Source organism: Eucalyptus grandis, chromosome 6, assembly GCF_016545825.1.
Source record: "Eucalyptus grandis isolate ANBG69807.140 chromosome 6, ASM1654582v1, whole genome shotgun sequence".
In the NCBI taxonomy this organism is placed as follows: Eukaryota; Viridiplantae; Streptophyta; class Magnoliopsida; order Myrtales; family Myrtaceae; genus Eucalyptus; species Eucalyptus grandis.
The window spans coordinates 41371667-41393903 of record NC_052617.1 but is presented as its reverse complement, the minus strand read 5'-3'; the positions used below and the strand labels follow the sequence as shown (position 1 = coordinate 41393903).

Sequence of the window (22237 nt, the reverse complement as noted above, 5' to 3'; positions counted from 1 at the left end):
GCTTTCACTGATGTTTGGATGAAACTCCCCGAAGTCGTGAAACGTACTTCACTTTCTGAATTTGATTGTAGAGCTAGAACTATTGAGTAAATAAAAGCCGCTAGTTTTTTTTTTTTAAATTTCCTGGCCAGATACATCGGGCGCTTAGATTGATAGATGAATCAGAACGCCAACCCCCAAACCAAAAAAAAAAAAAAAAAAAAATTTCGCTCGAAAAGAAAGTTTTAAAATAATGACGGACTGCCGCATCTTGTTGGTTTTCTTCTCCTTTGGACTTGGAGTTTCAATCATCTCTCTATTTCTATCGAATTTTGCCAACAGTGGAAAAATTGAAAAGATTTGGATAAAAAAAATTTCAAATTGTTAAGTTCAGAGCAACATAGAGATAGATGTATAGATTTACGAGCAACAAGTTACGAAGTAAAACTCGAAGGGTTTTGCGCACTAAACTCGACAGGTTTGTGGGCCACGCACGGCCCATGTCCATTTCTAGAGCTGACGATAATTGTTTAGTGCATTTCTCCCAGAGAGAGCCTCACCGCCTTCCAGCCATCCGTCGAGCGCCCGTCGCCGTCGCCGCCGCCGCCGCCGTCTCTCGTCCCATTTCCCAGTTTCCCCGTCGCTCAAGTCGTCAGCTGCCTCTGTTTCACCTCGTTCCCAGTTCATTCCTCTCTCTCTCTCTCTTCTCCGGTTAAAGGGATTCGGAGGAGGAGCCGATGCTCATGGTCGGTTAAGGGAGTTCGCCTATCCCACTGATTGGCTAGCTTGCCCCGGCGATTGCCCAATGTCTCTCGTTCCAGCTCTCCGCTGCATCGTCGCCCATCTCTTCGGACCATCTCCGCCGTTAACGCCTCATCTGTTCGCCGCTTCGTCAATCTTGAACCAGTTCCAGAAGCCGCTCTCTTCCCTACTCTCCCAGCCCCGGAAGGCCTTCTCCACACGCCCCAAGTTTCATCTCACCCCGAAAGGTGCAATCTTTACACATGCCCAATCCCAATCCGCGCCTTTTTTTTTTTTTTTTTTTTTTTTTTTTTTTTTTCTCATTCTTTTGCTGATTTTTCTTCCTTTTTTGATTGAATGCGGCAGAAAGGACGCTGGTCCTGAACAACGATGAGCGGGTGGGGTGCTCCGGTGCTGTCGATGGGTTCGAACGCGTCGAGAGTTCGAGTACGATTGCCGCGATCGTGACTTCGGTCGGGGGTCCGCCTGGCGCGGTCGGGATTGTGCGGTTGTCTGGTCCTTCCGCCGTAGCGATTGCAAGTCGGGTTTTCCGGCCAGCGAGGAAAAACAGGAGGAGGAGGAGTCTGTCGTCGAATTCTTGGCGGCCCACTAGCCATATGGTAGAATATGGTCTGGTTATGGATTCCGATGGGAATGTCGTTGATGAGGTTCACTCTCTCTCTCCAATTCAATGAAACTCTACCAGGATAGTGCTTTTAGCGTATGTTTTGTTTATTCTAGAGGGCAGAGTACTGTCCATTTTAGTGCTTGCAATCAAGTTAGCATGGTTAAAGTTTCTTCGGTTTGCGATTCAAACAGCATAGCTATTTGGTTTTTCATGGGGCTTGTTGTTGGCATCATCTGTAATGATTCCGGTTTGATCGATTGTCTAGGCAGTGTACATGAAGTGTAATCTGAGTATGTTTGGATCACAGGTTTTGTGAGACCACTCTATGCCATTCACCATTTTTATGGTGGATTGGAGTTCTTGGTAGTATGATCATGTTTGTGTCGCGTCTGCCTCTGATATTATTGGTAGCATTAGAGTTAGTCTGCTCTACATTCTCGATAGGTTGACCCTTGACATCACATAGTGCATCAACTTAGCTGCTATTGTCATTGTAATACTTGGTGAACGTTGAGAGTGGGGTAAGGAAATAAAGTCTGCGCAGCATCCACTCATGGACAGGCACTGAGGAATATCATGTGCATTTTATAAGGCTGCTTATTTTATTGCTTAAGCTTCTACTAATTAAAAAGATATGATAGCTTAAGCTTCCTCCTGCTCGCTTAAGCTTCCTCCTCCTCACTTCACATTTTTTCCTGGAAAAGGGCGGTTCAATATTGATCAGACATTTGTATTCCTCACTATGTCAATCAGGTTTTGGCTGTACCAATGTTAGCTCCAAGGTCTTACACCCGCGAAGATATCATTGAACTTCAATGTCATGGAAGTGACATTTGTCTACATAGGGTTTTGAGGGCCTGTCTTGAAGCAGGGGCAAGGCTTGCAGAGCCAGGTTAGTCTTCTGTTTTCTAAATGCTTTTTGATTAACTATGATATGGCTGAAACATTCAAATCAACCATATTGACTTGGCTAATTCAGGAATGGTATTATTAGGCTCTTTAGATGCTTTCACTGTTATAAAAGTTACATTTCTTGTCCATCCAGGTGAGTTCACTCTCCGTGCATTTCTTAATGGCCGCCTAGACCTCTCCCAGGCCGAAAACGTTGGAAAGCTAATTTCAGCAAAGTCGGTGGTTGCAGCAGACGCAGCATTAGCTGGACTTCAGGCATGTTTTTTCAAGATGAAAACCTGTCATGCAACATCTTTGCTAGATGTCACAGTCTCATGCATTGAATTGTATTTGTTAAACTTTAGATTGAGATATAAAGTTTGAGACTGAAAATATTTAAGATTTGTAACTTTTGGCAGGGCGGTTTCTCTTCTCTGGTCAAAAAATTAAGATCACAGTGCATTGAATTGCTTACTGAGATTGAAGCTCGACTTGATTTTGATGACGAGATGCCTCCTCTTGACTTAGATTTAATCGTGCATACCATACATTCAATGGTGAAAGATGTTGAGATGGCCTTGGAAACAGCCAACTATGACAAGTTTCTTCAATCTGGTTTGCAGGTAAATAGTGAGAACGTAGTAAAGGCTGCTGAAACACTGGTGTAATAAGTTCCTCTTCACTGTGCAATCTTTATGTCGTTGTTGCAAGTGAACTTAGTACTAATTAAATCATGGTTCTGGCATAACATTTTTCAAATGACAATGCCCTAGTTAGATGGATCTAATATCTTAGTGCTCATTTGATTAGAGCTTATGGTTGTTAAGATTATTAACTGTTGTTTCGTTAAGCCCTCTCTTCGCACTCATGAAAATGTCCCAGTACACCAACTGTATGAATCATTCCTTATGTGCAATCATTTGGAAATTTGTTTTAGATACTTAGAGAAGGCTATTATATGTTGTATGTTTTTGTACTTCAATTTGACTTGCCTCAATCATCATTTGAATGTTAATTAAAATCAAACATAGACTGATCACTTGGCAAGAGATTTTACTTTTCATTAATATATGTTTGTTTTAAAAATGGTTTTTGCTGATCTGTGTAGAAGTATAATTATAGTTCTTCCAACTCCTGCTCATTTAAGTAATAGTCCTGCATGTCTTTTTTTATATTCTTTTTGTCTATATATAAGCTTTGGAACTGTCTACTCATTGTATTATAATTATTACCTACAGATTGCAATTATTGGCTGCCCAAATGTTGGGAAATCGAGCCTTCTAAATGCTTGGAGCAAGGTATGTTTTGGCAAAGCAAATAATTTCTTATCAACCATAAGTTAGTTTTTGGTCCCATTCTTAGGTGTTATCAATAGAAGCCTCAGGCGTAATGCTAGATCATGATTGAGAACACAAACATGACTAACTTTGCTGATCCTGTCTGGTTATTATAGGGATGAAATTCCTTAAATTTTCTTGAACTCAAGAAGGAATAACCAATTTGCCAGTGCCTTCACCTACTTCAGGAACCCAACTCCTTCTTGTGAACCTGTTTCTGGTCATATTCCATCTGATGAGGCTTTTGACTGAAATTACAGGGAAAAGTAACCTCAACAGATATGGTTGGTCAGGGACGATCATCTCTACTTAATCCTGCTAAAGCTGTGGACAGATCTATATTACTAAACAACAAACAATGCACCAGTTTCTTTTCCATGCATAGAATGATTAATGTCTGAAACTCAATGCTGTGCTTTTATGTTAGAGCTTAGATTTGCAACCATGCCTCCGTTATTGACACCGCAAATTGAGACAAGATTTCACTTCAAGTTGATATTGCTCCAGGTGACTTTTTTGTTCGTTTTTTGTTCCATGGTACCCCTCCTCGAGTCCCGTGTTTATAGCATTCTGGTTAGTAGTGCAGTTCCTCTTTGGGAAATTTTTCCTCATATAGCTTATAGGATGCTGGTTAGTAGTTCGTTCTCTTTGGGATTCTTGTCGAGTAATCATAAGCTTGTTTATATTTATTGATGCCACATATTGAGACAAGATTTCACTTCAAGTTGATATTGCTCTGGATGATATTTTTGTTCATTTTCTGTTCCATGGTACCTATCCTTGAGTCCTGTGTCTAAATTTAGCATGCAGAGTGAGAGAGCGATTGTCACAGAAATTGCTGGAACCACCCGGGATGTGGTTGAAGCTGGCATTACCGTATATGGCATTCCAGTGACACTGCTTGATACGGCTGGCATCAGGGAAACTAACGATGTCGTGGAGAAAATTGGTAAGAGAGCAATTTTTTTATTGTTGAAGGATAGAATACCCAGTTGTTTTTGTTAGCGAACTCTAATTCTTTGAAGTGACGAAGAAGTCTTCATATGTGCGATGATATTGGATTCTAAATTGTATATTACCATACTTACCATCAAATTCCTCATCTTGTCCTCTTTCGGGTGACAGGATAACCACACTCTAATTAATGCGTCAGAGTTTTGGTCATTGCTGCAAAATTCAGAATCACACAGATGTTACCCCCATTTTACTGATCTTAAGTTTGGCATTCGGAGTTTTATATTTATTCATGAGTGTAACATATCGTATTGCTGCCATTAATTTCAAATGCCTGGCTATTTCATCCTTAATTTTTGTCTTCTTGTGTCTTTTCTCCAGGAGTGGAGAGATCTGAAGCTGTCGCTGTGGGTGCTGATGTCGTAATCATGGTAATAAGTGCAGTTGATGGATGGACTTCAGAAGATGCTAAGCTTCTTGAGAGAGTTAAATCCATTCAGGTCTGCTTAAAAACAAAAATAATGGCATCGTCATAATGTCAGTCATATTCTCTACAATGTCTCTTGACTCAATCAAATATCATATTATATAGACAGGAGTGTCTTATTGACGCTGATCAAGCGGCTTCTTTTGCTACTGCAGAAATCAAGCGGGTCCTCAACTCTGGCTATTCTTGTAATCAACAAAATGGACCGTGTCCCATCTGTTCACTTGGAATGGGATGGTGCAGACGGTGGTTTCTTCAGTAAGCATGTATTCACCTCTGCTTTGACTGGTCATGGCGTGCAAGACCTGGAAAGGGCAGTTTCAGAGATTGTGGGTCTCAACAGGATCCCTGCAGGTGGGCGTCGGTGGACTGTGAACCAGGTTAGCACCTAATGTCTCTGGGACATGATCTTGCTGAAATTGTTAATGCTGTTGAATGCTGTGGAGCCATTTCGAGTCCTTTTTATATCTTGACATGGCGTTTTGACTGCAAGCGGATTGTCTATGTACAGAGGCAATGCGGGCAGCTTGTTCGGACTAAGGAAGCTCTCAAGAGATTGGAGACGTCGATCGGGGAAGAACTGCCGCTTGACTTTTGGACGATCGATTTGAGAGATGCTGCACTAGCTTTGGGTCAGATAAGTGGAGAAGACATTTCTGAAGAAGTTTTGTCCAACATTTTTGGCAAGTTTTGCATTGGTAAATAGATTTGGACGCCAATATCTAAAGCGTATACCCACCAACCAACCTTAATGGATTCTTGTTGCCCTCCTTTGCATGGGAATTGCGAAGCGCTCCGCCTCTGTCCTCCGCGTCTTTCTCCTTCGATCGAAACTATCACCTTATACGTTGGTCATCTCGTGAAATTCAACTTTTTCATCGAACTTTGGTCATGCTCGTCCTGAATTTATATCACCCTTCAATTCGAATTAGCAAAAGCAATGTTGAGGAGTGCGTGTTTAAGGCTCGAGAACTGACTGGTGCGTTTCTTGTGTAAGGAGCTAAGTTCGCGTTTGATAACCATTGTGTTCCTGGAGACATTTTCTTATTAGAAATGATTCTTTTTTATTACATTTGAGAACAATTTCGCATAAAATTTCTATTCCAATTCTTTTTTAATTACCTTTTATAACTTTGATATTGAATTCTCATAAACTATTCATCGATATAATTGTCTTCTTATGAGCGAAGAAATCATATTTGATTTTCAATTTCAAAAGAATTCTAATTTAGAATTCTATTCCATTAGAAAATTTTATCAAATCATAGAAATTCTATTGATTAATTATATTTATAATAAGTAATACAAATATTAACTAATCAAATTTTTATTAAATAGTAAATAATAAAATATAATATAAATACTAAATAATAAATTAAAATACAAAATTAAATATGTATTCTATATATAGTAAAATTTTAATTCCTATTTCAAATATTTTTTTTAAAGTAATTTTATTATTTTTTCCTTTTTTTCTTTCCTTCTTCTTTTTCTTCAAGGTGGTCGATTGCTGGGCCTTGGGATGATCGACGATCGACTAGATGAGGGATGATGACCTCACCGCAGTGTTGCTAGCCCTTGACAAGGCCTTGCCTTGTCGGCCAAGCCTTGCTCAGTCGCTGGTGGCCGGGGGAGGCCCGGGCGAGGCTCGCTTGGCCACCGGCGAGCTCGTTGACGGCAAATGGCGGACAGTGGCAGCAGACGGCAATGGCGGCGATAACGGCAACACTTGAATAACAAGGAGAGAGAAGAAGAACAAGAAAAAGAAGAGGAAAAAGAAAAATAGGTTGATTTGATTTTAGAATTATTCTCGAGAACAAAGAGTAAACTTTTATTTTTTATTTTTTTATTTTCGATTCTGTTTCAAATCTATTTTCGAGAACAAAAAAATAAATTTATTCTCAGGAATAAAAATTTTACTAAATTTATTTTGAGAACAAAAGAACAGAAATAAACACTGTTTGGCAAGTTGCCAAGAAGGCTTTTAAAGTTCTATGTTGTACCCCTGGCTTAGGGAAAATGATGAATTCGGGGTCCATCTATCTAGCTATAGAGACGTGTTAGATTATTGGAATAGTCATTATGGTTTTGTAGTGATTATAAATATATTCGAAATTGCTTTACTTTTTTTTTTTTTCTTTTCCTTGTCGAATGCTTTACCTGACATACGCATCTCCATGAGAGTTAAAAGTACCAATGGACCTTGAATTTGTACAATTTATTTAACAAAATCAAAATCTAGAAAAAATTGGCTCTTTTTTTATTTTTTATTTTTTTTGGGATCTTATTAAGAAAAGGAATTGAGGATCCCGAGCGTCCACCGCGGCCGTCATCCGCAGCGGGCCCCAGTTCTCAGCATCCTCTCATTATCCGCCGATAATAAAACCAAAAAAAAAGCAAAAATCTAAAACAAACTAAAATCAATTAAAATTTTTGTGGCGACCGAAATCTCTCTCTCTCTCTCTCTTCGCGCTTCGCAGTTCGCAGTTCGCCGCTTTCTCTCTCTCTCTGCAGCTTCCATGGCCACCGCACCTTCCGCTTCGCCGCCGCTAGCGCCCGCATTCCCCAACCGCAGCTACTCCCTCGCCCCTTCGCAGTCGCCCTTCCTCTGCTCCCGCGCCTCCGGCCGCCTCCACGCCCGCTCGCTCCGCCTGAGCCGCCCCAGGATCGCCCCGGCCGGCGGTCGGGGAGCGGTGTCGTGCGAGGCGACGGAGGTTTCCTTGGCGGACAACGAGCCTTCCTCTTCTTCGCCGTCGCCGTCGTCGAGCGAAAACTGGGTCCCGGTGGTGCCGCTGGCGGCGCTCCCGAAGGGAGAGCGGAGAGTGATCATACAGGACGGGGAGACGATACTGTTGCTGTGGTACAAGGACCGGGTGTTCGCCATCGAGAACAGGTCGCCCGCCGAGGGCGCTTACAGCGAAGGATTGCTCAATGCCAAGCTCACCCAGGTAACTTCGGTTCTGCTCGGTTTCTATGTGCAAATAAGGCTTGTCGACTAGGAATAGGCCTCGTCAGTTTGGCGCGAGGCGTGAGTCAGGAGTCGTATTTTGTGGAAATGCCCATGGAATTGCGTGAGTGTAGATCCCAATGGAATCAACACATGTGCGAAGCACGAGCACAACGATGACATCATGCTCGTCTGATTCGCAGAAAAAGCTAATTTCGTCCCGCGTTCGTGTGCAAATTAAGGAACTTTTTGTAGCATTGGAATTTCAGGGGGACTTATGAAGGAAGAATACGACCGGGAGTTTAACTCGTGTGTTGAGGGCATGAAGCTCTTTCTACTGTGTAATCAATCCTGATGGGAGTAGGACTAATGGCAGTCGATAATCTCCAAGTCCAATTCCCTTTTCTATCTTTCTTTTTTTTTTGGTTGTTGTGTTGTTCGGTGGGAAAATAATATCCTGTCCATGATCCTAAAAATCTCAACATTCTTTTGGTTTAGTACTTGATCATTAATTGTCAAGGGATTTAGGTTCTATCTCTAAACTTCTAGCTTTGTAAGATTTTGGCTCTTAATCCTCATTTGAGTGGATATTAGGTCCCAACTCTTGCAAGTGACCAAGCTGAGATAGCAGTCTACATGGACAGTCCAAAAGTTGCTTCAGAATACCCTTGGATTCTAGTTCGCAGCAAGGGTTGCCAACTTAAATTTTGCCCAAACGAGGATTAGGGACCGAGATCGCATAGAAATTGTAGTTAAGGGATTAAAACATCAAATAGTCGAAAACAAAAAACATGACTACTAATGCATTTTGGTGAACCGTCAGGGATAACGAGTGCTGTTTCTTTCTAATTAAAATTCTTTAGGGAATCGAAAAAATTGTTTGCTAAAGCTTGAACCTTACTTACAGCAGACACACACATTATTTCTGCAGCTAATTTTTCGTACTTCTAACAGCAAACAAGACTCCATGTCTAATTCCTTTTATATCTAATTAAAACAACCTCTGGTAGATGGCAGACTGATTCTCCAGTTTCCGCAAAATCTTCTGTCCCTCTCAGCAGCAATGTGTGTCAGTCAATTTTCTCCCATGTTTCAGGTTTCAGTATCATGTGGCTTACTATTTATTTCTTTTTTATCTCGAGATGCTGCATCTGTTATTTACAGGATTGTTCAGACATTTTCAATAGCAGATATGTTAATCTGGCGCTGAAATGCATCTAACTAATAATAATCTTACACCCCAATGAATAACCATTATTCTATTTGAGCCTGGATATAACGGGGAATTTTTTTTGTTCTCTCTATGTTCTCTGCTTATTTTCTTGTTATGCTGTTATTTGTTATTTCGAATGTTTTGAAAAATCGATCGCCTGAGAAGACAAGTCTTTAACTCCTTGTTGACAGGATGGCTGTATAATTTGTCCAACAACCGATAGTACATTTGATCTACAAAGTGGGGCTATCAAGGATTGGTACCCAAAAAACCCTGTACTTAGAGCATTGACTCCCGCTTTGAGGACACTCTTTGTTTATCCTGTGAAGACCGACGAAGAGAATATTTTCATTAACATGAAAGGGAATGTGAAATCTGATGCATCTGCGGAGATAGTCTTTAGTGGGAAGGCTCAACCTGGTATTACTGCTTCGGATGTCAACGTGGATGAGGTAAGGCATATAAACTTTCTGTAAATTTTTTTTTTCCTGAAGCAGAAGCATCAGCCAGTACTGTTGATTCATTTGGTGAAATCCCTATTTCATGTCATTTAGGTGAGGATGGTGGTTGATGAAGATCCCGGGGGGTTTGGTTTCACTGGAAAGAATGAACTGATAAATGGGAAAGCTGCAGTAATCGGTTTTCTCTTGTTGTTGGATTTCGAACTGCTGACCGGGAAAGGACTTCTTAAAGGAACTGGATTTCTGGACTTCCTTTACGCTGTTTCAAATGCTTTCAATTAAAAACCAAAGTCTTTTGAGGATGGGAAGGAAGTCCCTGAACAGTAGGGTTTTTATATCTTATCCTTCTTATCCTTAGGAACATTAATCTGTTCAGGATGCATAAAAGATGTTTACAAGTATACTGCATTCCGAATTTGATGCTCTCGTTCACAGATTTAATTCTTTTATGTCAATATGTACTAGAAGATCCACGTGGGGATAGCGAACAAGATTGCTTTGCCTTGCCGTCTTGATTAGCCAAACCAAGCAGCACAAAGACTTGACTGTCTTCCTTTTAGAACGTTAGATGGCTCAAGACACATGCTGACTGTCTTCCTTCTAGAACGTTAGATGGCTCAAGACGCATATAGGTTTTCCGTGTGTTCATCTGTTTTTGCCATGCCTGATTTGCATAATGTCGTTAGAGATTATAGAGTTACATATCCTTTAAAGTGTTTCTATCCAAAGAGTGCTTATGCTCTCTTGCAGGTGACAATTTGATCAGCTAATACTTCTAAAATAGCTGTTATAACTTTACGAATGCCACTAACTCCTGTCGATCCGTCTAGACAGAAACTGATCCGGAAAGACGCAGAACATTAACAATCCAAAGGTAAATGTATGAAATCAAATCTGATCGCAAAATCAAGTCTGTTTTTCGCCTGTTCCTAGGCATTCCAATCTCGACCCATTTCTTTTAACCTTAGCTTCTGAAGAGTCCCTTTACCGGGCAAAATTCTGATGTACTCAATCTTGTCCTGCCACTCCCATTTCTCTCCTATCTTTCCTGGTCTCCCAAAGTGTTAAATCCCCTGGAGCAGGTAGTTAAAAAGCTCAAGACAGAAGAAATAAAGGGAAAAACTCTTCAAGGGGCGGAACTTCCTGATGTCACTTTCTATATTTCCACCTGACTGAGAAGAAAGAACTAGTCGGGGAATGGGAGAACATGTCGTGTGGATATCGACATGTTAAAAATAAAAACTATATTTAGGTTGGGCATCAGGTTATTGCATTACTGCCAGAGGCTCGTTGGAAGCTTGTTTCCTATTAGGTGGATCTCTGTTTCGCACAATATTTTCTTAATTGATTTATTGGCATAGTACCTCTGGTGAAGAAGGCACTGCGAACACGGGGCAATTGCCCAATCGAGTGAGTTCCTACTTCTTACAATGTGTTTAAATATCGAAGATGATCTGCATGACCATGGAAAATGTCGATATACTGTCCGTAAGGGACGTTCGTGATTGAGTTTTAGCGACTATTGGTGGTGGTCGTGGTGGTGGTGGCAAGTGGAACGAGTCAAAGCTATGAAATTCTTGGAGCATCCCGTGGTAAAAAGTGCTGAAATGACTCCTACGGATTTTTTATTCAATAATTGAGTTACCTATCAGCCGCCACCTTCTTACTTGGTACGCAGTGACTTTGAAGCCACCCCCTTGCTCGGCCAGCGAACAACCAACTGCCACCCGACCCAAAGATGGGTAAAGGGAATGAACCCACCAGTTGCCAAATTAGATTGAACTAGTCTAACTTGTCCATTGGCGTATGAACGGGGTTTACCGACGACTCGGAGCTAAAAAGTTCGCACTGCGATATTTTCATCACCTGTCGGAATCAACTACAACAAGGGTGGCCGGTGGGTCGATAATCCCGCTTAATGATACTCAAGTTGCTTGAGAAAAGTCGGTGACTCGAACTTGATTTGACAAGAGTTTGGAACGCGCAATGTCCGGGAAGACTTGAATGTTGAGTAATTTGAGATCGACTCAATCTAAGCTCGAGACGAACCTACTCTGATGTAGAACTGAACGGATGCAAATCGATGCCATAAAAAAATAAAATAAAAATTCCGGAGCACGATTGGAGCTGATCAACTTGCAACCATTCAAAATCCGGTCGGATGGTCAATCCAACTTTGTCAACGTAAATGCAATTTCATCTTCAATTTTGTGTCAGAATCGGAAATGACATAAGGGCTGAGGTCGTCGATTTCTCGAGGCCTGGTGTCAAATCATGTGGAATGGGACATGGTCAACGGTTGACTTGACTATTGTAGTGGTAACGGTGGCAAGTGGATATGATATGATAATATGGTGTGCCCTATAGCACGTTTAGATTTTATCACGTGTCGGACCTAACTCCCACTTTGGCCATGATCAATAAGAGGATTCTAGAAGGACGGAGTGGACAGATTCACGTACATCCAAAAGAGTATCTGCAGAAGTTGAGTCGTTGTTGAGGTTTGATTTGAATTAGAGCATTGTTCTGCTTATGTTTGAAACCATGTTTGGTTTTATCTACAGAGGAGAGTTTAGAAGAAAGAAAAAGACAAAAGAAAAAACATTTTAGCTTTTGACCTCTTTAAAAGGTACTATGTTGAAATGACACAAAAACATTTTAGTATAGTATTAATAGGAAATTAGCACTTAGATTGATTCGGTGATAAGAGCGATCTCATCCAAAGAGTTCACATTCAAGTAGGAAATCACAATAATAAGTTTTTATGATTGTTCTACTTGATGACTGATTGATGAGTCTGTAAATTATAAGAAAAACTCGATAAGAGAATTAGCATAATAGTAGGAATTGGTATTTTGTAACATGTACTGGATAAATGTCAATGTCAATTACGAAGTATAGGAATGTCATTCAAAATTTATGTAATTCAATATCTCTCGAGAACTAAGGGGGAAAAAATCGAAGAAAGAAAAAATGATTGTTAAAATATTATAATCCAAGGGAGAGATTCCACTTTTAACTCTTAATCCAAACTACCTCAAAATCAAAGTATGACGATAACTTATTGTATCACTCATAGACCATTTTCTTCATCTGACGCTCAAACCGAAAACCCGTTAGGACATTAACCATTAGCCTTACTAACTAGAGTAGTCGGTTGATTGTTAAGAAAAAAAAAATGAGCGTTACTTCATTCTATAATAAAATCATTCATCACATGAAACTTTAATCATATGTTCATTGCCCAATTCAACATAAACGGCGTAATACACACAAGAGTAAATATATTTAAATATGTGTGTATATGTATACACACGCATGTTGGAAATCATTTTGGCAAAAGAAAAAAAGGCAGGTATCAAGGTCACCGACTTTCCCACTTGACTCATTCCAAGGAGCGCACAAAGTCACTGGGGCCCGGCCCGTTAGAGTCAGCCAAACCTTCTTATGATCAAAGGAAACCCCACGTGACCTCCACACTGTCCACGGCCTCCCCCCGCCCCACCCCACAATCTCCAAACCCCGACCTTTAATTTCTTCAACACGTCGTGTCGTACTAATTACTCCGCCCCCACCCGACCGAACCCGAATCTTTCCGTTCCATTCGTTGGTCCCCTCGATATTGGTCAAACGAGTTGCCAATCCCACCGTCCTTCCCCACCCCCACATCCCCAAATCTATCGTTCCAGAAAGGAAACAGAAGGACAAGCCCCTTTTCCCCCATTCTGTTCAACGTTTGACCTTTGAAAATTTTGACCCTGTTTCGGTCGTAACTCTCTTGCCATGTCTCGAATATCCTCCGACCATTTATGGGGATGCCTGTGCCCTTCTGACTTTGCATCCATGTTCAACCTATACATAAGCGCTCTCTCCTCCGCTCCTACTTCACCCACCATCTACACGCACGAGCACACCCCACGCACCCGCACGAGAAGGAGGAGCAGCAGCAAGAGCCGCGCCGGCCATTTTTGCTCGGTTGTGTGCGCGCGAGCTTGCGAGGATGAGCAGCTCGTCGTCCGAGGAGCCCAGGAACGCCAAGTACGCCGGGGTCCGCCGGAGGAAGTGGGGCAAGTGGGTGTCGGAGATCCGGGTCCCCGGCACGCAGGAGCGGCTCTGGCTCGGCTCCTACACCTCCCCCGAGGGCGCCGCCGTCGCCCACGACGTCGCCTCCTACTGCCTCCGCGGGCCCTCCTGCCTCGACAAGCTCAACTTCCCCTCGCTGCTGCCGCCCAGCGCGCGGCCCGGCGTGTCGCCGAGGTCGGCGCAGAGGGCCGCCTCGGACGCCGGCATGGCGGTCGACGCGCGGTACATCGCCAGGAGGTCGGACGAGGAAGCGGACAGGACGAGCCCCGGCCACCGACCAGAGGTCGGTTGGGAGTGTGCGCAAGGGAATGAGGCTTCTTCCGGGACGCGGGGAGGGAGAGGAGGAGGTGATGGTTTGAGCATTTCGGTGGATGACTACCTGTGAGCATTCCTTTACACATTTTAGCTTGTGTATACTACTAGATTTAGAACGACACTACTCGACTGCGAGTTTACGACGTGTTCTGACTGCTTGGTGGAACCGAAAATAATTAGATAAGACTCATTTCATGAACAGCATGGCATTGCGATGTCAACGCTACGTTCATATGGAGCTTACTTTCTGTATCTAGTAGAATGAGCTCTGGAGCTTACTTTCTGTATCTAGTAGGATGAGCTTTGACGACAGTAACACTAATCCATCGTGCGATTCTCTTCACGAACTGTTCATGAACTCAGAAGCAGTCTGGTCATCGACAGATACAGACCGAGCTTTACGCTCATCTCGATCAGGAAGAAGACTTTGATAACGGTTGTATTCGGACACTATTGGGCCCATAAAGGGGTGTCATCTTTTGTGATTTCTGTCCCCACTTTTTATCCATTTTACCGAGCCAAACTCGGACCACGTGAAGGCTTGAAAAGTCTTCGTAAAAGTTTCGAGAAAACGAAATGGCGACCCATGGAAACTGATAGATTGTCTGACCATCGCTATATTCAACTCCTCTGCCTTCTGACTGTGTATTCACGTTCAACTGACTTAAAACAATTTGACCATGGATGTATATTTGAAGCATAACGGTCACTCTGCCTGTCACGCCCTAATCCTCACGTGCCCATCTCTCCGCGATCGATTAAATAACGATATCTTAGGACGCGTCGCCGATCCATTTATTTTAATACGCATGCGGAAGCAAATAAATAATCCCTAGACAATAACAAGATGAAATAGGAATGTAGGGTCATAATTTTTCAAAACCAAACCACACTTATATATATAATAATAATAATAATAATAATAATAATAATAATAATAATAATAATAATAATAATAATAATAATAATAACCCATGTCATATATAATACAAGCTCATATATAGAAACAAAGTCTACAAAACAATGAGGGTTTCAAACATTTATTAATCTTCCTTATGCTCCACATTTTCACTAACATTGGAGCCCGTAGCTGAGTACACCGGACTTCCGAGGTCTTTAAGATCCGAGTTTACCGTGTCTACGACCAAGCCTTTAGGAGGATCTGCTCTGCCTTTCCCAAAAGCAATCTCTAGCACATACAAAAGTATCAGATTCCGGTATGGGACCCTTTCTATGGCCATCATGAGCCTAGCGGTACCATGATCTATATCGGTGGGGCACCTTTTTGGGTAGACCTGCATCGACCTAGACTATGGATTTTACTAGCTCATAGATCTATCCCTTAGGACTTCCATGCAAAGGAATGTAAGACCTTTGTTCTGTGACCTTCTTCGGCTATCCAAAATGCTCAGGAGGAGCTGCCATCTATAGGCCTGAAATATTATCCCACAACGAGATGAAATGATGTCTCAGCAAGTTTAACCTCTTAACACTTGATTATGAAGAAAATACGTCCTAAAGGCTGCCTAAGCACAAGCACGAGTCAGATGACTTACCTTAACCTCAGTCTTTTCCTACAAATCAGTACTATTTAAATAACTATCCAATCACTTCAACTAAACAGATCGCATCATCGATTAATCGACTTAGTCGATTTCATGTTAATAAGACCATTCCCCGGTCATCTCAATCAATACGATATATAAAATTCGATCATAATCAAGACTGCTCACTCTAAGCTGATAATAGATAATATAACTTATCGGAAACTGCCAAATGTACTGATATAATATACTAAATATGCTTGCCAGAAGCTGCCAAATATACTGATATAGTATACTAAATATGCTCGCCAGAAGCTACCGGATATACTGATATAGTATACTAAATATGCTCGCCAGAAGTTGCCATTTTTGCATACTCGATAAAAATACGCGTGTGTGGGTACACGATCGGTCTTAACCAAAATATAATATTTTCTCACTTGAAAATCCTACTAATTTCAACAGTCCACAAGTCCTGGCGTTGTAAACTGACGTTTGGTGATTTTCTAATTAATTACTGAAATTAATTAATTTTGGGATAATTCCCAAAATCACAAATCACACTCAATCAGCACAAAATAACAGTCAATTAAATAAACATATCATACCACATGTAATCAGTATAAAATTCTAGTCACCGGCTATTCCGATCTAATTTTCGGAAAATAAATAAATAAATAAATAAATAAATAAGAAAATTAATTATTAATCACTAAAAATGCACACTTAGGCGTAAAGCCTAATTAAAAGCCAAGATGGGCCCAAATTTTTTTCGAATCACTCTAGATAAATACTAGAGCTTGTCTAGGCTCTAATTACATTACTCTAACCACCTAACATGTAATAATAGTTAATTAAATTGCTAATATATTCTAACTATTCACCTAATTCATATTTAGTTTAAACTAATCAGTGATTCGCTCGGATCAAAACGACGGGGACGCGGAAGGGCTCAACAAACTTTAAAGGAAAACCGCCAAAAGGGGTTGGGAAAGCCTCCAAAGCGGGCCAAAAACGGTGGCTGTGACACCCGCTGTTGTGCGGTTCTGGTTGGGGTTGAGAAAGGTGGAATCGGTGGTCGGTTGAGTTGGAAATGGCATGGTGGGGCTACTGCGGCTTGGACAGGCAGAGGTGGTGGCGCATGGCAGCGGTAGGAGCTTCGATGGGATGGCGACCTGAGATGGCTCGGGGATGGCGAGACCACAGTGGACGACATAGCTGGGCGCGGGAGGGAACGAGACGGCGCACAGGGAACGCTTGGCATGAGCAGCGGTTTGTGGTGGCTCCAAGCGGTCGGACGGGTGGCAGGGTTGCTTCGGCGGCTTGCTGGCTTGGCTCTCTGGTTTCTGGGCTTCGAATAGTAGCTTAGATGGAGGGGAATGGGAGTCGATGGGCAGGGGAGAAGTAGAGGGGATCGGCTGAGCTGGAGTGGGCCACCATGTCTCCTTCTCATCCTTTTGTTCCCCCAATTCGGTCCCCACCACCAGCTGGCTTGCTCAGCTATTTTTCCAGACCAAAGACCCCTTCTAGAAGCTTGAAGTGGTCTAAAGAGTTGGGTCCAAGGGGTACACGAATTTCACAACATTTTCTCTCAAATTGGACTTCAATCCTGACTTGAATCAACTCAAATCGGCCCTTAAAAATTCAACCATCGAGTTCTCGATCCAATTGGTATTTTTCCTTGCCAATTGATCCTACTTGCATCCCAATTTCGCGATCAAATACGTCTCTCGGAATTTCCCGGTTGAAAACGGCCTTATAATGATTTTTTCCACCAAAACCTCGATTTACAGAAAAATCTTCCTAAAATGACTCGTGATATAATAGAACTTTCAATTTCTAAAATCAGATTCAAATTCGCGGATAATTTCAATCTAACACGATTTTAGCGTGACTTGAGCTACCAGGTAGCTTTTATAAATTTTTAGTGCAAATAACCCGTGGTCGATTTTCTTCGAGCCACAATGAACCTCTTCAACACATTATCAACTCTCGGTTGTTGTGAAAATCTCAATGATTCAAATACGGACACGAGGTACCAAAACGATAGAAAAATCAATTTAGTACCGATTGATGATAATTTTTCAATTTGGTGGAATCACTCACGTTTAACTACACATCTCAATCGAATCGACCTATTTCTGATTTCTAATCGACTTTTAATTATGTCATAATGATCTCTACATATGAGCACGATTGAGTAATTCATGATTAAATTCTCAAGTGTGCGTTAACATTTCTTAATGACTTCCCAAAATAATCTAGTTATAATTACTTCCCAAAATAATCTAGTTATCTCAAGAGTGATCAGCTCTGAGAACAGCAAAATAATCTAGTTATCTCAGGAGTGAGAACGCACGATCTTATAGATGCGTCGATGAAAGGCCTGATTAATTTATTTGAAAGCATAAGTAAAAATCGGATGTCACACCACCGTGGATCGATCCCGATCCATTTGGTTTGTCGAAAATGTTCTGAAAATGCTTGCACTGAGTTCCGCAGTGATCGACACTATAGGCACAGAATTTAAGTTCAGTTTTGTTTTCTGAAAGAACAGCTGAACTTTCTTATTGTTTCTCCCCCAACAAAGCACAGAGCTGAAGTTCAGTTCAGTTTATTATCCCCCACAAGAATCTAAATGCAAGCAGATATGATAAACAAAGGCATCCGAAAAGATGATGTGAAATTACACACTGCAGACGTGACTAGAGTCATCAAGAGGAGCCTCCTCGTTCATTCCATTTTTTGCTGGTACTGAGGGCTGAGCTGCGAAGAGGTGACTGGACTAGCAATCAGCTTCCTCGGCGAAGGGCCCTCCAGAAGCGGCCTCCCTGCCCCCTCCCAGACGGGCCTCCCCGTCCCCACGAGGGACGTCCTTCGAGCACCGTGCGTCGCGAGGAGCAGGCGGAATGTCCACCGGAGCACGTTCGGTGCGAAGACCCTGAAGAGGAGGAACGTGTCATACCAGCTCGGGTATTTGACGTACGGATCTCCTCGGCAAGCGCCCGATACAATCAACTTTGCAAACTCTTCCACGGGCCCCCCACTGACATGCACCTGCGTATAAATAGTTGACAAGACTTGTGAAGCTAGACGGGAAAATGGTTCTCTATTTGTGACTGGGTCAGCAGTGACCGATGAGAGAATTATTCAAGCAGGAACAGAGAATTAATCAAGATGGAGAGCGTACTTCTCTTTCTTCTTTCCATTGCATCTCCGCACCCTCCTCTAACATGAACTTGCCTCTGGTCATTTCGCTGCCAATCCAACCATGCGTAGCTATTGTTATCCCGACTTCATCTCTGACTTCAAACCTCAGAGTCTCATAAAAGTTCACCAGAGCTGCCTTCGCTGCCTAGTTAACACAGTAGAATTAAAGTAGAGGACCGCGGTTCTATAATACTAGTGAGTGTATATGTCGGATGATGAATTGAGCACATAAGTTCTCCAATTGAGTGTAAATAACGTACAAATGCAATAACGTACACAGTGCACGTGATGATTGGCATTGATTTTTGCTGATAGCCCATGAAACGATTTTTTTTCCAAATCAGAATCCACTATTTGATCCACCATTCAGCTATAATTACAACCACTTTGATTTTTACCATAAAAAATCATTGAAGAATGAAAATATGTATTCAAACGTGCCATATTTGGTCTCAATGTACTCACAGAATAGAGGCTCATCCTTGGCAGAGGTAACCAGTTCTCCACCGACGCATTTACTACAATCTTCCCATTGCTCTGGTGTAGATAAGGCAGCGCAACATAAGTTGGATAAACATTTCCCCAAAAGTTTATATCCTGCAACAATGAAGCGACACATTGCCACTAGTTAGAGCAAAATTGGGTGGTACTCTCAGAAACCCACTCGACTAGCACAAGAAATTCATACCATAAAATGCGGGAAAACAGATGTGTCTGTTACTTCTTCAAAGTAGAATGTATGTCCAAGACTAGCTGTATTCACTAAATGATCCACTGCAAAGATTTAAAAGAGAATTTCTATCAAGCTATAAAATTGACAGGACAAAAAAGGCTCAATTCTGTTTTTGGAGTTCTCTGAAGTCAAGTCACAGAGCAAATAAGTAAATCATTTAGCCATAGTCACACGCAAGTTAGAATTAAGTGATACTTACAACGCCCGTACAGACTTATGGTCTCATTGACGAATCTCCGACAATCCTCTTCTTTGACGACATCTGCAGCGATAATCAGGACATGCTTTGCACCCATCCGCCTTGCATTCTCACTGATTCCAATGAGCCTAAACTCCCTCCGTGCTACCAACACAAGATTCGCTCTCCTCTTGGCATACTCATAAGCAATTTGCTGAGATTAAAGTCAAGTTCATGTAGTTATATAAATCTACCAAGAAGGAAGGAAAAAGAATAATGATGCAGCTAACAAGTTGGAGCAAATGATTGGACATGTGCCAAGACTCCGAGCAGTCGAATGAACTTGGACAAAAGAAATCCAGAACAATGGGTCTTCTACGCTGATGCATACACAGCAAAATGTTATCACGCAGATAAGTAGTCCTCTCTTGCGATTCTCTACACTTCATCAGAGTTTCTAAATGGATGACATAATTCTCTACACTTCATCAGAGTTTCTAAATGGATGACATGCTATACGCAGCCGGGCTGGCGAAATTACATTCACCTAGCAACGACTCATTTGCACCTACAGCAGCACTCGCTGCTCTCACCATATTCCACATCTGTCGGCCCACTATGGCCCCCTCTATCGCCCAAAACAAACTGCTCGAAATGTCGTAAACCGAAGGTACAGTTAAGACTAGAGGATTCATGACCCTTTTGTAGAAAACTACTCTGATCATAATCAACAGAGAGTCCTGCGAATTCGCTAGTAGTATAACACTAAAGCATCCCTCATGTGCTAGAGCACAGCGTCTTGTGGGACAATCTATACATCACCGAACTTCAGCAAAAAGTAGGGCACTCATCATGTGTAACCGGGTCATGCGAATGTGGAAATAAAGCAGCCACACATCACACTTTCAAATTTGACACATAATAGCATCTGAAAGAAGCCAAATTTTCCCATCGAACCGCGCAAGAGTGTTCGTCTGATCCCAATTGGGCCTATGTTAAATCCTTTCATTCTTACGCCGGCTCATCTCTGTGTTAGTAAGCACACTGGCTCTCTTTCTCTCTCTCTCTCTCGAAGGCATGACGATTCGCAGAAGCTTCTCTGTTTTTCTCACCTCTCCGATACCGGAAGAAGCACCGGTGATGATGACCACCTTGTCCTCCATGTCCTCGCTATAGTACGTGTTGTAGAGCCACTCGCATGCGTGGAGAAAAGACAGAGCGGGCCACGCGAAGGCCAGCATCACCATGCTCGCCGGCGGCACCACCCAGTTCATGAACGAGTTCACCAGATCCATCACGGCTTCGACGCTTCGAACGCTCGAGGAAGGAACAAACGAGGGTTTCGATCAACACCGCTCGGAAACGATCAGCCTTAACGAGGAGAGGCAGAAACCAGACGCAGTCAAGCACAGAGAGAGAGGGGGGGGGAAAGCAGCACGCAGCAACGCCACTGTACGGTGTTCATGCAGAAGGGGACACGTGTTGAGAGAGGAGCTAGCTTTGCGACGAATGTAAGGGAGTTTTGGACGTTATTGCATGATGATGGATGATGCCGAGAGCTGGAGCTGGAGCTGGAGCTGGAGCTGGAGTGTGTTGAGCTTTCCCTTCTCCGCCTCTCTTTATTCGCCGTGGATGAGTTCGAGTCGAGCGTCTCTCGTTTCAGACGAAACGAGCGAGGGAGGGTGATGATGCACACTCCAAATCGAGCTCGTGTTAAGGTTGACATTCAATGTCAATTTTTTCTTCTTTTTTTTTCCTTGGTAAACGTCAAAAGTACTTGAATGTGAATTTTCACTAGGGAAAATTCAAAATAAAAGTATGAAATATTATCATTTTATCAAATAAGGATACGGAGTAAACTTTATTTTAAATGAAGGTCCAAAGTGTAATGTTGTCTTAAAAAAAAATCTGACCTCATTAGTTGATTGAGGGCATTTTCGCCATTTACTTCTTTTTTATAGTTTCTTTCATTTTTTTCATTTTATATTTTTCTTTTCATTAAAAAACTAAAAAAGAACAAAAATTAAAAAGAAAACAAAAATAATAATAAAAAAGGCGTGAGAGGGAGGGCTGGGGTCAGCCCTCCCGCTTATGGCTATTGCTCTCTCATTGGTGGGGTTGCAAGCACCTCAGCAAGGGCCAGTGTCCCTTGTCGTCCCCTAAACTTGGGTGAGGGCCACGACCCTTGGTGCAGGCCACTAGGCCCTTGCCTTTGGTCAACAAGGGTTGCTAGTCATGGTTGACGTCCCACTAGCAAGGGGGTAATAGTCATGGGCGAGGAAGGGCTGTCGCTCTCCGCCTATATTTATTTGTTTTTTAAATTTTAGTCTTTGTTTTTTTTTTTTAGTTTGTGTTTTTGGAAAGAAAGAAAAAGAAAAAAAGAAAGAAAATAATAAGAGAATGATGAAGTGCCCTCGATTAGTCAAAGACGTCAAGCCTTTCTTTGAGATTGACGTAGCATTTTATGTCTTATTTGAAATACGGTCTACTTTAGACACTTATTTAAGAAAATGATAACACTTTATGTCTTTAATTA

The 22237-nt window shown here is 42.1% G+C and overlaps 4 protein-coding genes across 4 annotated transcripts; 3 read left to right on the top strand and 1 right to left on the bottom strand.

Annotated features, from left to right (window-relative positions):
- Positions 1-511: 511 nt before the first annotated feature.
- Positions 512-5909, top strand: LOC104449817 (tRNA modification GTPase MnmE). The gene is made up of 10 exons (XM_010064087.3): positions 512-968; positions 1087-1388; positions 2102-2240; positions 2394-2515; positions 2659-2862; positions 3478-3537; positions 4387-4525; positions 4912-5030; positions 5173-5397; positions 5529-5909. The coding sequence occupies exons 1-10, from the start codon at positions 785-787 to the stop codon at positions 5721-5723; spliced, it is 1689 nt and encodes a 562-aa protein (XP_010062389.3). The 5' UTR covers positions 512-784; the 3' UTR covers positions 5724-5909.
- Positions 5910-7464: 1555 nt separating this feature from the next.
- On the top strand, positions 7465-10093 carry LOC104449816 (hypothetical protein). Its single transcript, XM_010064086.3, has 3 exons — positions 7465-7965; positions 9369-9629; positions 9732-10093. Exons 1-3 carry the CDS (start codon positions 7537-7539, stop codon positions 9918-9920), a joined length of 879 nt encoding a protein of 292 aa, XP_010062388.2. The 5' UTR covers positions 7465-7536; the 3' UTR covers positions 9921-10093.
- Positions 10094-13558: 3465 nt separating this feature from the next.
- Positions 13559-14238, top strand: LOC104452013 (ethylene-responsive transcription factor ERF020). The gene has a single exon (XM_010066553.3). It carries the CDS (start codon positions 13639-13641, stop codon positions 14104-14106), a length of 468 nt encoding a protein of 155 aa, XP_010064855.1. The 5' UTR covers positions 13559-13638; the 3' UTR covers positions 14107-14238.
- A 4075-nt stretch (positions 14239-18313) lies between these two features.
- On the bottom strand, positions 18314-20996 carry LOC104449815 (11-beta-hydroxysteroid dehydrogenase B). The gene is made up of 6 exons (XM_010064085.2): positions 20814-20996; positions 19723-19915; positions 19479-19564; positions 19256-19387; positions 18771-18935; positions 18314-18637 (listed from the first exon to the last, which is right to left on the bottom strand). The coding sequence occupies exons 1-6, from the start codon at positions 20994-20996 to the stop codon at positions 18314-18316; spliced, it is 1083 nt and encodes a 360-aa protein (XP_010062387.1).
- Between the last annotated feature and the right edge of the window lie 1241 nt (positions 20997-22237).